Source organism: Platichthys flesus, chromosome 2 (genome assembly GCF_949316205.1).
Source record: "Platichthys flesus chromosome 2, fPlaFle2.1, whole genome shotgun sequence".
Classification (NCBI taxonomy): domain Eukaryota; kingdom Metazoa; phylum Chordata; class Actinopteri; order Pleuronectiformes; family Pleuronectidae; genus Platichthys; species Platichthys flesus.
In genome coordinates, this window is record NC_084946.1 from 19313007 (window position 1) to 19330160 (window position 17154).

The 17154-nt window shown below is 40.9% G+C and overlaps 1 protein-coding gene across 2 annotated transcripts in view; it reads left to right on the forward strand.

The window, feature by feature from the left end:
• Positions 1-17154, forward strand: part of kcnab2a (potassium voltage-gated channel subfamily A regulatory beta subunit 2a) — a 68855-nt gene that overhangs the window by 6424 nt on the left and 45277 nt on the right. For both annotated transcript variants that reach the window (XM_062404753.1, XM_062404761.1), the window contains exon 2: positions 16951-17118. In XM_062404753.1, coding sequence (XP_062260737.1) covers positions 17042-17118 — 77 coding nt within the window. In that variant the 5' untranslated portion in view covers positions 16951-17041. The remainder of the gene's footprint in view (positions 1-16950; positions 17119-17154) is intronic.

Genomic DNA, 17154 nt, shown 5'->3' on the forward strand with positions numbered 1-17154 from the left:
GAATACAGTCTTTGCATACCTTATTATACTGGCATGTATCTTGCTCTCCCTCTTTTACTCTCCTCTGTCTGAATAGCTGTCATGTTTAATGCATGCCCTGTTCTTTTGAATGCTTGCCAGATACTTGGATATGCTGTAGGATTTATAAAGAATCTCAAAATAACCATAGTGAAAGACATGGGTCCAGACCTTGTGCGAAAATACACTTGCACACACAGCCGCATTCCCACATGAAGGAGGTTTGATTCTTTTTCACCTTACCTGCCCTGCTGCTGCGGCAGCGGCTGCAGTAGTTCCATCTGTTGCAGGTACCACTGTCAGCAACTCCCTGCAGCGATGCTTTAACTGCCAATCTTGAGATGTGTGTTTCTGAGAGGTTGTGACAGTCATGTGTGCCTGACCGAATGTGTTACTGTGTCATTTAAATGTTTTTTTGTGTGGGTGTTCATGCTGCGGCTGATTGTTGTGGGGCCAGTATCTCTGCATGCCTGTGTGAGTGTGTGTGTGCATGTGGGCTCTGGTCCAAGAGGAAAGCACAAGAGAGGCAGGTTGCAGGGGTTCAGTTTGGTGCAGTAAGCTGTTGAATGCTCTGTAAAGAGCAGATAAAGGCAGATTCGAGTGCTGGTGTGTCCTTTCACTGGGCTGCTACTTGTGTATTGCAGAGAAGCTCAGATTTTTCTGAAATGTCTGCAATAAATTTGTCCTTGTCTAGTCTAACAGTGAGCTTGCTGCTGCTGTTTAGACAAACCAATACTTTGTCTTGTCAACAGACAGGCTTATGATGAGTTAGACTTAAGTGTGATAGTGCAAGAACAGTAATATGTTTTTTATCTCAATGTTTTTTTTTTTATCTTACACTTAATGCAACGGCAGTGACAAGCCCCAGCAAACAATACAACAATGCTTCAAACAAAATCCCATCAAAGAAACATCTAGTGACATCCAGTGACAACAGTAAAGGCTGAATAATCTGCTTTGATTAGATGTCAGTCTTTATACTTGTTATACTGAAAAGAAAAGGAGATACTTGTCCTGTCAAAATCTGAACAATACTCCTGCATAGGTGAAACTAGTACTATTCAGTTTTTTATGAATAATCGTGATTTTGATATTGTCCAAAATAATCGCGATTATGATGTTTTCCATAATCGAGCAGCCCTAATCTGTATCGTTCCAGTCACTTTAACCCTGATGTCCTGATTGTCGCGTCATGTCCTGTCTCCTGTGTGAACAGCATCTGCCCCAATTTTTGACTTTTGTAGTGTTTAAATTCCCTGTGTTGTAAATTCTCGAGTGAATCAAACAAGACAAAGTAAACTTCAAGTACTGTTTAGATAACTTCTGATAGTGATGGTGTTTATTGTTGATGTGTAAAGTGAGCCCAGGATAGACTGGGATTGAGGAGGGAGGACATGCGGCAAGGTAATACGAAACAATTGAAGGATACCGGATTCATAATGTGTGTCTGCCCTGATCCCGAGGGGACAGCTCACCTTCACTTCACTTTCCCCTACGTTCACTTACTTTTTTAACTTTATTAAATGAACATAGGGGATAACATCGCTACTGTCTGCATCCTGTCCATTGTATTGTGATATTGTACCTTTCTGGCCCAGTTGTTATTTCTGATGGATCCAATGGGATCCATCAGAAATAATAAACATAGAGCAGTCAGTCAAATAATAAATGGTGCCACACTGGCTTAGTCAAGCTACATACTTATAATCGTGATAACTTACTAACTACTATCATTTTATTAATGTACAATATCAGTTAACAGATGATACACAGCCACTGCCCAGGGCTGCCGCTCTGGCTTCACTCTCTGCTATTGTCCACATGTTGTAAACAAGCAAAGTAGAAAGTGGGGCAGTTTCCAATCTTGTAAAACAAGTGCAGTTTGGATTTTGAAATGAAAATAAGTTGTATGTAGGTTGTTTTAGATTAAAATGGCATACAAGCACTCAACTAAAGGCATTTTAATGTTAGCCTGCAAGGAAAGAAGGCTGCTTGAGCTAGCACTGCTAATGTTAGCCATCATTAACCCATGTTTGTTTAATTTAATTTAATTTACTCTGAGAGTGGGCTCCAGGCTGCTAGCACATATAACTTGGCAACCTTGGAATGATAGATGAACAGAAAACAAATGACAGAAAACTTGTATTTACCGCTCCTCCCCCTTGTGAAACAATATTGTAGGATCCATTGAATACTGCATTTCAGTACCCATCCCATGATGTACAGCTGATCAGGAAGCCTCTAGGTAAGAGGCGTGACATTTGCGACACTCGATCCATGTGGTTGACCAATCGCATACAAGTGGGTCAGGTGACTAACTACGCTTTTTGGGGGCGGTCCAAGAGCTAAAATGGAGCATTTCGGATAGAGGAAAAAAAGAGTTGCTGCAGCATATAGTATTAGACGAGTAATGCATATTTTGAACATTACAGCATGATAAGCTGTTCTTGCACACACAATTAAAAGAATGAGCTTCTAAATAACAAAAGACACTGTGAATTACTTATTTTTTCATTTAAAATCCAAGATTTGAAAAGCTTATTATTGGAAAACTTTCCAATATTTTCAGGTCAGGCGGTCATGTGCAGATCATTATGCAGACAGTTTACAACTGATATACTGAAGTAACTAAATGTGTCACCAATGTAGGTCCTGTCTCAGCCCAGTTTTTACAGCTTGGTCTGCTGAACTCTTTATTTGGGGTGTTTCCTAAACAGAGCTCAGTTATCATTCTGCAGTTGAGATTCAGTGGCCTGTCTACCTTCATTAGCCCTGTTTTTGAGCTACCAAGGGAGCATCACCCAGATCTGTGAATGTATCACACATATGTTTAGCAGGTGTGCTTCCCTCCTCCTTGGCTCCCAATTTTTCTAAATCTATTTCTGTTCATGAAAAGAGAAGATGGAAGTTTCTTGCTTATATCTGTCTTAAAGGCTGAACTGTGTTAAGGTTTCATGATATGGACATTTAAAAGACTAGTTTTGGTGCCACTTGCTTATAACTTCACATATTCAATCATTTTCCTGGTTGCATGTACATACACATTTCTGCCACTGATTTAGCCATTTTCGTCTGTGGTGATTTGTCTGTGCTAGTCTCACAAATTGATGGGTCTTGGTTTGAGAAAGGTGATGTCGAGTTCACTTCAAAAATAAATAATCTGGTCAATCCACTCCCTTATAGTTTTTTTCAGGCTAAATAGCTGGATATGAGTTATATATTACAGTTTTATACCATGCGATGCAGAGCAGCCGAAAACGGCACTGTGAAAAACAACCTGATTGAGAGGGTGTGTGAAAGAGAGGTTATGTCATGACAAATTAATATGAAAAAAGGAATCCAGAATAAATCCCTGCTGATGGTGGTGAGAATGTGTTTATATATTTGGTAACAATTGTGGTTTAAATGTTTCACTAGTAACTTTCTTGAGGTCATCTGCAACTACTATGACTAAAGCCTCCATATGGGGCACCAGTTCAACCATTGAATGCCCTGGTGTTGTTTTAAAGGTCTGATTTGGCTCAGACAGAAGCAATAACAGAAGAATTTGCTACATTTTAAGAGAGTAAAAAAACTGTCAGCAGATATAAATACCACTTTCGCAGTGTTGAAGGTTAAGCTGAGCCCCCTCATAGGTCAAACAGGCGAGGACAGGACAAAGAATCATGTGCTACCATAAATGACAGCAAAATGTGGCAAGAAAACTCTCAGCATAGATTTTTATTTTATTCAGTTAAGGTGCTGTGAAAAAAAAAATGAAAACCTGCGTGAGGGAATAAACATGTCAACCCACAAGCTTGTTGTTGTTATGCCTCTCTACTGGCAACAGCTGTTGCTGGAAGCATTGGGTTTTTCAGGGTTGTCCCTCCATCTGTCTGTCCATCCCTCCTACCATCGTGACCACGATATATCTCAGACATCCTGTGAGGGGATTTCTTCAAATTGACACCAAGCTTCACTTGGACTATGATACAAATTTGATGGTCATACCTTCATGGCCATAACTCAATAATTCCTATATTTATTATATTCAAATACACTTCTTTCCTTCTATTAAATTCCTTTAAACTCTTTTTACAGCATATTATTAGTCTGAACCGATATAGTAAAGGCATTTATTCTGTTTTGTTTTAAAAGTAAGGTGTCGTATCTGGTCCAGTCCTGTTTAGAGAACCAGTGCAGTGCTGGTCAAGTTGCAAACAGTGGTTGTTGATTTCTCTGTAAAAAAAAAAACGGATTAGTCACAGTTTGACAGTAGACATGAGAGCAGTGTTCTCTGTTCTTATTAAAGACTGGTCTCAGTGGAACATTTTGCAAATGCATGTTAACATTCTAGACCAACGCAACAAAAGTAAGCAGCAGTGCACTGCCCCACTGAATTAAATCCACCACTTTGTATTATTTTGTCCTATCATGCCCTTGCTCTGTATCAGTTGTTGTGTATATTGTGCGTCTTTTGAACTTCATAAATCCCTGTAATAGGGAAATATTCCCTCAAAAAGCTTGATAATGTGCTGGTTGGTTAATTAAAAGAGCAATGTACAGCGTTAAGTGTGATAAGAATAAGTATTTAGTTTGATGAGTGTTTTTTAGTTTCAGCACACAAATACCCCAAATGGTCCCATTACATGGATAAACAGACGACAGAGGAAAATTTGTCACCTGACTGGTTTGAACCCTGATGAGGCCCAGGTATAGTAATTCAATCAGATCAGTCACTGGTATCATTTTGTTGTTTCCCAGCTGGAAAAATGATTTTCTGCTTCTTGATCATTGTATTCACTTGACGAAAGCCTAAACTCATTGGCTGTAAAACATGGCCCCTGTTCATTTCCTCTGAATGCTTGATTTCATAAAGGGTGTTGGAGGTGACCTGCCTTTGCTAAAGACAGTTGTGAGATTTTTAAGCTCCTTAAGGAAATCTGTCACATGTAAGTGAGGAGGAATGACCTATTGTCTGAATGTTGCCTTCTTCTAAGAACGAACCACAAACATCCAAGGCCAAAATAGCGCAGCAAGCATTTTCAGCTACTTTTAGATCAAAGGGGTCCGTGTTGACATATAGCTGATCCTACTCAGATTCAGTGTGATCTACATGATTCATGATGCGACGATAGCCATGTTTAAGTATTGTGTTTCTGTCAGATGTTATTTGTGAATGTAGGACAAAGCTCAAACCAGGATAATCATAATACACTGCATTACTTTGTGGACAGCCCATATGAAAGGCAGCAACAATATTGCATGTGGATAGTGCTTGAGCCTAGGCTTTGTATGTGACTTATGAGAAACCGTGGTCTTTGTGATGGCTTATTTAGCAGGGTCATGTCTGTATTTGGTGGAAATATGTGAGACTGATTAGAAAGCCTCTGTAGGAAGCCTGAGAACAGATTTTTTTTGTCTCCTAAATTAGTAAAACCCTAACGCTGCATTGCATGCTTAGTGCTTAGCATATTAATCACTGCCTTGCACCCATATTGTGTGTTAGCTGTTTGTTTCATGCTAACACGATGCACCTTAGGCTAGCTCACTTTGGCTTAGTTCAGTGTGATGCACAAATTAGCGTTGTGTGGTTGTTCTCTGCTTCTCAGTCTTTGGGGACATTAGGGAAAGTGTTAAAAAACAGATGCTTTGGATGGTGGCGCTGCCTGTTCATACATCCCTCGCCCTGGCTCAGGCTATGACTGTTCCTCTCCTGGTCCTACAGCTATCCATAGGGCTGGTCCAACTACTGGCTACGTTTGATTGCCCCAAAAGAGTCAATTATTGAGGTTGAGAGGAAACAAGGCTGTTAATTCTCACACATGACAAGGATAAAATGAGTGGGCACAAATCTCAAGTAATAAGATTAAGCACACATTAGCAAAGTTGCAGTATTTATAGAAACAAATGTTGAACACAAATATGAAATCACATCTCAGGTTTGTCAGTCCTTATGTGTGTTATTGGTGCAGTGAGGGCAGAGGATTTCATTTTTCTGCAGATAACAGGTTGTGCTGTGTGATTTGTTATGTTTTTATTTAATGTCACTTCACACAATCATACTGTGACAAAATGTTGCTCTTATCTACTGTTGACAAAGGTTTCATAAACTGAAACGGCAGTAAATAACAAATGTGTGAAAGGGGCTGAGCTTCTTGCGAGTGACTTCATCGTTATCTACTTTATATCCAAAGCTGACGTGAAATACTGTGGTTTTGTCGATGATGACAAATATAGGTTTGGCTTCTGAGCCCCGGTGACACCCCTGTGGTTTATAGTTTTTAGATCACTGGCTGACCTCGTTTGAAGACGAGGTGCTTGTGATCTAAAAACTGTGTCGCTCAAATATTTCTAGTTTCTGATCAGATTGTGTTTGAGTGAAATTCCAACCTGGCCGTAACATATGTTTGCAATGTGAATTCAACTAAGACGAATTGAGGATTCACTCATTTTGGTGCTGTTTTGTTCTGTAATTAGTAAACAACTCAACAGCAGATTTCATGTCAAACAGGGTTCACCACAGCACCTAGAGCTAACATTTGTTTGTGTTTAAAAAGGCAAGAGAACCATTATTTATCAATAAATTATAAAGTCATAGTAATTTATAGCGTTGTGCAAACTATCAGAGGCTTGTTCCATTCATCAATGACATGCAACATTTGTTCTAACAATGCTGTTTGTGTAAATTGGAATATGTGCCTTGTCATTATAACATCTGCATTTGCACTGTGATTAACTTACTTGCATAAGATAGAAGAGACCAAAATGGTAGAATACACTTAATATTTCAAGATCACAAGCCAGGGAAAAGCTTAAGTGAAGAGGAGTAAAGAGTAACAAAAATTGTATAATATAAGGTACATTATTCTGAAGTGACTGAGAAGGCAGAGTGATATTTTACAGGGATGGTCTACTTACAGTAAAACAGGTGGAAAGACAGAAGGACAGCACTCTAGGAGGCAGAGAGTCTGTTGATGGGAGACAGAAACAGACACAATATTGATATGAAAGGGGTCATATGCTCATTTTCAGGTTCATACTTTAATTTGGGTCCTTACCTTAATGCTTTAATGTTTCAGCACCTGTCCTCCCCCCATTATAAACCCAATCACTTGCTAGTGTGATCTTCCACCGGCTTTATCCGGCACTACTTTCTTCGTATCCCATCAGCTCTGCTGGTGTTTTGAGGCAAGATAACCACTATAATCCTTTCGGTTTTACTACTAGTGTAAATATCACCACATAAACCCAAACTTTCAACCGCCCAAAAGGTTAGAGCAGGAATATGATCTGAAATGAAGGGGAAAATAACCAACAAACATTAGGACAAAAAATATTTGGTAGCAATAGGCTGTAAACTCATGGATTCCTGAGAAGAAATAATAAAAGTAACAAGTCAACTCAAGCCAACACACAGTCAATGGCAAAGTGCTGCGGCTCCCAGTATATCCAAACCTCGCAGTCCTACACATTGCTTGCTGTTCGCCTCACAGTTTACGAAGGTTAATATAACAGTACAGATGGCTCGTTGACTCACGTAACACCTGGACACATTGCGCTGACACACAGGATCAAAACAAGTGCCGCTGCTTTTACACACATATAGGCCCTCTCTTCTCGGAGAGTAGCTGCTGTTGCCTGAGGGAAGCAGGAATCCGTCAGTAAACAAAAGCTTCTACTGTGATTTTCTTTGACACAGACTATGGGCAGGCCAACAGCATATACGTGGTCATGAATAAACAGCATGACGTTAACCCTTTATGCCTCAGGAAACCTGGTACTATTCTCATGCTCGACCACGCATGCAGCAAGGGTCTGTGTGGGTCGTCTGATGTGAGTGTGTTTGTGTTTGAACAGAAAGAGAGACGGGGAGATTGACAATCGGTGTCAATCTCTCTTCTCTCGTCCCACAGAAACTCGAATAGCTTTTATGTTAAGCGCGCTTAGATGCATCCATACACTCCCGTACAGTCTTTGTGTGGACCCTTACATGTAGCCATTTAGTTTGTCCTACTTTTGATTAAGGGCTCTGTATATTTTACTATATGCTGGCTGCACTGCTGCTCTTGTGTTCATTCACAGATTATGCAGTTCTAGGCTTTCACAGCACGCAGCAAAAACAAGGCAGGAACCAGCAGTTCAAAATCCAGCAGTTTAGCATTTGCATTAGGCCTCTTCAATTATATAGTAACTTTATCAAGCAATTAGTTGCAATACACTCTGATGTCAAGAGATAAGTGAATGATGTTTCAACTCTGGAGCCACGACAAAGAGCAGTTTTTGTTCCAAGAGAGCAGCTGCACTAGTGTCCTGAGGTGGTATTTGTGTGTGTGAAAAGAGACCCTGCCAAGTCATCCGTGAGTAAGTCAGTTCTGCACACATATATGTGATCATAAGGATGGAAGCCTGTGACCTCCATGCTTTATATACAGGAGGGTCTTCATAATGTCTGGACTACAATGATGGCTAAAGGAGGACGTAATGCTGCAGTCCCTTCACCATCTCTCAGCTGAAAACCACAGTAAAGGCTACAACCTCCCTCAGCTGGCATTTAAAGTCTGTGTGAATCACACATACTATGTCAGACAGGCAGATTGTCTGTGCTTCACAAATCTCCAGCTATTTTAAAGGCTCAGTTTGGACCCCAGCTGAACCTGAATGGTCTTATCTTTCTGCCAAATAGACGTGGCATCAATCCTTTGTTTGCGTGCCATTTGGAAATGCCCCCAAAACTAATCCCCATCCCTTAACATAGGAGCAATAAATCTGGTTTTCTCATTACAAGTAATCTTTTGGAATTTGGAAACGGCCTCGACTGAGGCTCTGGGATACGCAAGCAAAGTTTTGTCGACAAGGATCCTTTACATTTAGTTATTAAGGAGAGGCAGTCTGAAAGAGCTTTCACTGACTAACTATATTTCTAACATCTTCAAGTGGTTTGCACAAACAGCTTCCTGTTTGTAAATATCTCTGATTTTCCCCAACAATGAATGTGCGTGCTTTTATTAACATGTGCAGTATGTGCTTAATGTGACAGAGTGTGTTGGTCATCCTTGTCAACACTACCACTCTGAGTGGGCAAAGTAGCATGGTCTGTGTGAGGGAAGAATGTGGGTGAGTGGGTGTTTATACTGCATGTGTAATTTGGCAGATTGTCACAATTCTTCACTTTAATCCGGTGACAGTTTATGTACGGGAGGCTGCAGCACAGTGGACAGCGACAGTTCTTTTGAGGGGAATGAATTCATTAACTCAGGTTGGAGCTCTTTATATTTTTGGCTTTTTAATATGTTGTCACATGTCAAACACAAATACTTTAAATGGCCAATTTTTTTATTACCCTGGATGCAGGGGGTTATAGTGATCGGTATGTACGTCCTTCCATGCATCTGTAATGATTTTATTTTTCGAGAGCAGAGCTGTTCCTCAGCCATTAAGAGGTGAATAAATAGGCTGTTTAGTCTCAATGACTACTCCAGGAAAATTATAGTGCTCATTTTGAACTGCATTTGCAGATTCAGATGAATTTAGATTGAATTGATGATGTCTCCCCAACATATAATCTGAGGTGATATAAGGATCAGTGTGTCTGTCTGTCCATCTGTAACAATTATAACTACCAGGTAGTAAGGTCATGCTTTTTGATATCTTGGGATGCTTGAAATTGTATTTGTTACTTGGCCGGAAATTGAGTGTAGTATCTCATCTCAGACACCACTCAGCATTCTGTTTACAGGGTATGTATATGAGGGGATTAATATGTCATCACTGCCACTGAATTACAGAATAAGTCTATACTCAGCACCTGCACCCTAAATAAACTATGCAGATAGACGAACTGTAGTGACCATAAAATCCTAGGCGGCTCTCAGGGTAGACGGTAAGAAGATTATCTGCTTGTTTTAAGTATGGCTTATTCTATTTTTATGATTTATTCTAATTTAAAAAAACATGAATTTGATGTGTACTTTTCTGGTTTGTGTGTGTCTGTATTCTTGCTTTATACTGATGATTCTTGTTTGGATTGGAGAGAGAGGCACTCTATTGAAGGTTTGACATTTCTTAAATGTCATCTAAATGTTTGGATGAATATTTGAATTCCAACCTCATAAAATATTCTCATTTCATTAAGGAATATGGTTTAAAAGATTAATCAGGCTTACCATGTTATTGATTTTTATTGCATCGATAACATGTTTGAGTTAACACTATAATGGGATACATGTCAAGCTGTTGCCTGAATCTCTTGTCTTGCAATGACTGTAATCATATACCCACAGTCTGAAGACAAGCAGATTGGGATTAGGATAATGGCAGACTCTAAATTGACCAAATGTTGTAATGTAGGTAAGCGTGCCCTGCCTCTGGCCCTATGCCAGATAGCATTGGCTCCAGCCAAGGGTAAGCTGTATAGATAATGGATTGATGGATTTTTTGTTCTTTAATAGAAAACACATAGATCACATTATTGGTAGACACGGAAAAAAAAGATAATGAGAGAGGGAGAAGGCTATCCAGCCTTAGGATGTTGTGATCACAAAGTCAGCTTCTTGAACCCACAGGCACTGGGACACCCATAACCAATTAATTGAAACTGAATTACCTTGAAACATGCAAAGACCGTGATGAATAGAAGCTAGCCTGCATGAAAGTGAAGATGGGGGGTGCTTTTCTTATTGTGCGCTAATCAACCAACACTGTGGTTCGACTTTAAGTGAGATGTGTGAAAGCACATTGTGCAAGACAATGCCAGCCCCTCTTACATGTTTCAGTTCTTAAGTGACCTTGCAGTGGTTAGGATGACACACAGCGGAATAAGAAAGCACATCTTGTAACAGTAAAATGGCAGTGTAGTGATGGACAGAGACCATCCAATTACTTAAAGGTCACAGGTTTCCTCTTTGGTTTCCTACATCAACTCTTTATTTAACACATGGTCAGTAGGTTTTTGTTTTTATTAAGATGTTTTTTCGACTGACTGTCTGTCCCCATGTTATAACACAGAACTAGTGAAAATTGTGCAAAAAGTATTTTTGCATTTTGTCCGAGTTATGGAAATGCAGATTTGTGTGTGAAACTGTGAAATTAAAAACAAAATGAATGCCACCTTTTTACCATGTTATCAAGTATAAAGTATTCAAGTTTTACTTTATTAAGTGAAAGCCATATGAAAGTAGCTTGAGAAGACGACACTGCAGGTCTGAGAGAGACATAGCAGAGGTGATGTTTTGCCCCACAGGGCCTCCCTAGACCAGCCTGCTCTGTAGTGCCTACTCAGCTTTCTCCCCTCGATGTTTGCTGCGGTTTTCTCTTATGCTTTCTTTCCTGCCAGATAATATAGAATGGGCAATGCACCTCCCACCCCCCGAACAGTGTTTTTTCTCACCTGCTCCTCTGAAGGCATGTGTTAGTTGCATGTAGCTGTCGGCTGCCTCTCCCGGGGCCACTCAGCCACTGTTTCAGAGCCGCCAGCCACTTGCTGCATTTGCGCCAGATTTCATTATGAACTCTGGACCGGGCTCTCAATGTTTTTCCTGTCAGTGAGAAACCACATCTGTCAGAGTAGCATTGTAGCATCCTTAGGGAGAATAATGTATTCTGTGTGGCAGGAAAATAAAATACTCAAGATATCAATGGATTGGATTTGGAGACATTAGAATGATGCTTAGAAAAACTTTTAATTAATTGTGAAAATAAATATTAAAGCTGCTGAAGTTAAGAGGAAGGGTTTTGTTTAGTATCTGATGTACTGTATAAGTACTGTGAATATAAGCTGCAGCCATCGCCTAGCAACAAAGCTATGGACAAAAATGTCCTTCGGTTAATTAAACAAATGTTGAAAGATGTTTACTGTATTCGTTAGGTCAAGTACTTGCATAGAAAAATTGATTCTCCCTACGTTTTGGTATATTGCCATGTTTTGCTAATCTTACATTTCTGCAGTTGCTTGCAGTTGTGATTTAAGCAGTAAGTTGAACCAGCCAGGAAAGGTAAGGACTCAGCTCAGGACATATTGCATAAGGATGTTTTAAAGTGGACTTGGGGTGTGGTCTGAAAGCAAAAACCTAAGTCAACTGGTTATAGTATATGGTAATATAATATAATATAATATAAACAGTCTAACACCAGGATCCTACATACACCTTCTCAGTCCTCGCCCGGTCTTGATGGACACTTGCCGTTTAAATACCACAAGCTAAGTGCAGAAGTGTGAAGCCGGAACAAGACAGTAACATCACACTTGTGTCTCTGTCATATTTTACTGCCGTGTGGTTCACTGCAGTGTGTTCCCTGCAGTGCTCACAAAGGCTTTATTTTAGCTTCACAGGCCCATGTTCGCAGTTCAGTCTATACTGTACTTGCCAACTCGCTTGAAAGATTCCACTCCTTTTGTCTTGACTTGTGTTTGTAGTGGATGATATTTCCCTCACAACTTCTGTAGCACCATATTCTAATGTAAGGGACTGACTATAAATCAGCACAATTTACATAAGGTATAGCACATAGCACATAATGTTGCGCTAGGACACATAGTGCTGATTCATCTTCATGATGTCGGTGATACAGGCAACCTGCATGGGGCCATTCATCTAATAGCGTATACTAACCAGGTAGTTTTTAATGGACTTAATCCTTTACTCACAAAGGGAAAATGATTGTTCATCTTTCTGCCTCCTTTCTTGAGGAACATGTAGAATTATTTCACAGTTTGAAAAGTAGTGAAATCTGTTACTGTAGCATTAGCAATAGCAATAGCTCTATAAGATCTCAGGTTCTTCGAAACATACCAAAAATAAGAACAAGCTACACCCGACAACACTTTGTTGGGGTGATGTGTCATTAAAATTGTCTGTATATGAAGATGGACAAGACATGATGGCTCCCCAAAAGTGAATCCAAAGAATATTGATCACTACATAAACGCTACCACTACCTGGCTGCTGTGTTGGTCATATAGATAGGACATGAAAAAAGTTCAAAGTTTAAGTACGCGTCAAATAGAATGTCCTCATAGACGGTTTCTGTCCTGTTAGGAACATAATTACACTGATGTATGTTTCAAGTGTTTATTTTGCAGTTAAGTTGGAATTAGATATTTGGTGCTATAAAAAAGGGCTGCAACATCATGATTTGCAGCTGTGACGGACTAGAAGCAATTGGTCAAGCACGTGTTTTGGCAGGACCTCGCTCTTGCAGCTCCATCCCCCATCACTGCTGTGCATACTTTGACTCCAAATGACCAAGATGGCTGTGTTTGTCTCCTGAATATTTTGTCTTCATTTCTGGATAGTGGGAGGAAATGGAGACGAGTCATCCATCTCTATATTCAGTCAATGTCATTGCATTTGCTTGCACAGACAGCAAATCCATTAAATACAAGAGCTTGATACAATAAAGTAAAAAGCTATAATTTAATCGTATTGGTACTTAAGTGTATAATGCCTTGCATTAGACCTTATTCGACCTTGGACTCTAATCTATGTAGGCTCACTGACAGCAGCTGATGATGGCCATGGCTTAAAGTTTGATTATAACATGTGGTAAACCTCTATGTAAAACAGCTGCAGCTGCCCTAGAATTTAATGATTTTTGACAGCAGAGCTGTTAGTTGCGCTTTTAACTTCTTTCAAATAGGGGAGGAGGATTTATATCAGAACTTTGCTTTATAAATAAGCTATTTATGTAAATTGCCCTTAGTTATTTTTCTCTGCTGGCAGCCAGTGACCTGCAACTGCCTCTGTAATCAAGGGCCCTCCACAGCTTAACGGAGAGGGAGGCCATTTATAAAAGCCTAAACTGTCGGGCCGATGATGAGAGTGTAGAGAAGATAGACTGACATAGAATCACATCTTCACATGCTTTTGAGCTGCGTCCTCTGATGAATGTTACTGAAGAAGAAGTAGAAGTAGAAGAAGAAGAGGAGATTCCGTCTGAATCCTCTTTGTAGCCGGATGGAGATCACGGTTAGCTTTTCTCTTTCTTTCTCTGCCTGACTGAACTCCCATGTAGGATATCCCCGGCAGTTCTCGTCTGTTAGCCTGTCTCCCTCTTCCGCAGCCATCTGCTTGGATCCGTGTGTGTTTTCTGCAGCTGCCAACATACTACACAACACCGTGCTGTGCTTTCCAGGCCAGAACTGACTGACTGCCTGCCTGCCTGCCTGCCTTGCTCACGTAAGCCCTGTATCAAGAGGGAATTCACTCAGGCTGGGTGTAGGTGGATTTGTGGATAGCGAGCATGAAGAACTGTCTTTTGTGACTCATTTTTTCACTTTTGCCTAAAAGAGACTGAATGTATGAGGTAAGCTATTAGAGGCTGTGGAGACACATCTTTCCCAGTCCATCCAGTCTTTTCTCTGACAACTGCCAGTTGTAATTAAATAAGTCTTTGGTTGATTTTGTATACAATATATAATATTTGGAGATGTTCTAATACATATGTCCTTTCCCAATAGGGATTCCAAAGACTATGCACATTGGCTGATACCGTGCACTGATATGATAACAGTGCATAAAACAAATGTGTTGTCATTGTACTTGTGGGACTATCCACTGTGAAATATTGGTAGATTGCTGACATTTAGATAGCTCTGGATAAAGCTTCATCAAATCACTTCTTCTCCGCTGCTCTTAAAAAGAGAATAGTAAAATCTTTTACAAGTACATAATGTGAACAATTATTTTTGGTTACTGTTAGTGTGTACCCATCTTGTATTTGATATAATGTTTTACATTATTTTGTGATTCTTCTTGCACATTTTTACCTATTATTTCTGTGACTTATTGTGCGAAGTTGATTAATCAGGATGTTTTGACCGGAATGCTATTCATATTATCAGTTTCCCTGGCTGTCCATGTATGGCATGTTTAGAAAAGTTAAAATAACCTAAATTTGAAGAGCAATCTATCGTGAGAAGCCTTTTCTTTAAGACAGTTACTTTAAGATTTAAGATCAAGATGCATTTACTAGTCCCAAACACATGCACAGACATGCAAAGGCACACTCATGCAGGTAGGGAAATTTAACTTCTGCTTATATTACATCTGGTGCAGGACACACAGAGCAGTGAGCGACCATGTACGGCGCTCGGGGAGCAGATGTTGGGGGAGTAAGGTGCCTTGCTCAGGGGCACAAGACAGGGTAGGGAGACTCTTGGATTTTTGGACAGATCAATCCAGGGTCGTCTTTTGTTGTCTCTCCGTGGAGTCGAACCAGAGACGAACTAGAGACCTTCTCTGCCCATAGTCCAAGTTTCTGCCACTAGACCACCGCCTCTCCTTTGGACCACTAGGAAATCCATCTTTTTTTTTTTAAATCCCCACCAGTAAGAAATGATCCAGGAGAACTTTCCTCTGCTGTGTAGTAGATCTACTGCCATGTCTTCCCCATCAGGGTCATGCCACCATCTTCACCTGATGAGCAGGGATGAGCTGTGACCCATCACAGCCTTAGTGAAATGAAAAGGCAGCGAGTGTTAAATGAGTCCTTGGATACAGGGGACTACTAACCGGCTGTCTGGGAAATTGATGGAGGGACAAAGTCACCTTCACATTATCACTACGACGTCTGCCATGAGCAGTGACTCACGTGAGTGCAGCTGCTGGTTAAATAGGGTAGCACGGACTGCTCAACTCTCAGCTTTGCAAGGGCGACAGAGGTGCCACGCTCGCCGCTGATCTCATTTTATTTGATCCACTTCAGTAAAGTGGCCTAGAACATCAGCAGTGCGGCTAGTCCCCCTCACAGATATTGGTTCTGACTTGAAATGCCTGGATGGGGTATTTTACTTGTCAGAAAGGCATCTGATCTGTGTATCCTTAACCACCCACCCAACCCTCATTGATGCTTAGCTAACTAGCGGTTGCCCTCTTTACAGCAGTGGCCTGCTTCTTGGGCAGACACTTTGAATTATTCATAGAATCGCTTTAAGCAGTGCATTGGCCATGGTTTGCAGTCTTGTACACACAGTGTACAGTAGCCACCGGGATGATGAAGGAGGATAAAGATCCTAATATGCATTTGTGGTGCTCGTTGTCTCTGCCTGGATTTTATCCACATTTGACAGTGGGGCTGTTCTGTGTTGTGGTTATCATTCCTTCTGAATTGCTTGTTGTTCAGATCAATCCGACTGGTATTCAAAGCCCTCTAAAGATGTTAAAATCTCGCAGCTTTAAACTATAGAGGTTTTGTTGGTGCAATGGTTTGTTCATTCAGCTCATGTCCGCAGAATGAGAACATCACCCCATCTAGTGGTAGAGGAATGCAGCAGCCCCATGAAAAAGGAGAAATTATGTCAAACTAGGATGGGACTCAGTGGAGTCCATATTCACCAAGGCCTAACACACTCACTGATCAAAATGTATTTCTTGTGTCGTGCACCACCCCTCCACAAAAGTTATTGGAAATTGCTTCAGTAGTTTTTCTGTCATCCTGCTAACTATCAAATAGCAGATGAAAATCAAACCAGTCGGCGGAGGTGATAAACTCAATGATCTTGCCATCCGCATTATTACCAAGTGGCTCCTGACCAACAGGCTAGGTCTCTCGCCCCCCCCCCCCCCCGTTGTGGGAGCGTTGGCGCGCTGTTGTTTAATTAACCTCTCAGACTCCTGACCTTGTCTGGGACGTGCTGATCATCAAATATGCTTTATATTTTCATGGGGAGGTGCGCTCTTGTGTGTCTTGTCCAGTCGACGTAATACTGATCTGTTACTAATTAGAAATCCTTGGTTAAATCACTGAGCGTACTTGCCAGATCTAAGTGCCAGACAGATACTCAGCATTATAGCAACAAATTCAATGTTTTCAGATGGCATGACTAACCCAGTGTTTGAGTTGACCAGCTGCAACTGAGTGGCCAAGGTTATGTGCAGGTTATATTGTTGCAGATATAAAAACCCCATCACTATCTGACATACATGTGGGTCTGTCTCTCTCTGTTATTTCCAGAGGCTCTGCTCAGTGAGAGGCATTACCCTGCAGTCCCATTCAAAGAACACCGTTCCTGGCAGGCTGGCCACTGCCCCTCCCTCCTGCCTCCATGTATCCTGAATCTACCACAGACTCTCCTGCTCGCCTCTCCCTCCGACCGACTGGCTCACCGGGCATGATCTACAGGTGAGTCGATGGACACGTGATATATGCGTGCACATG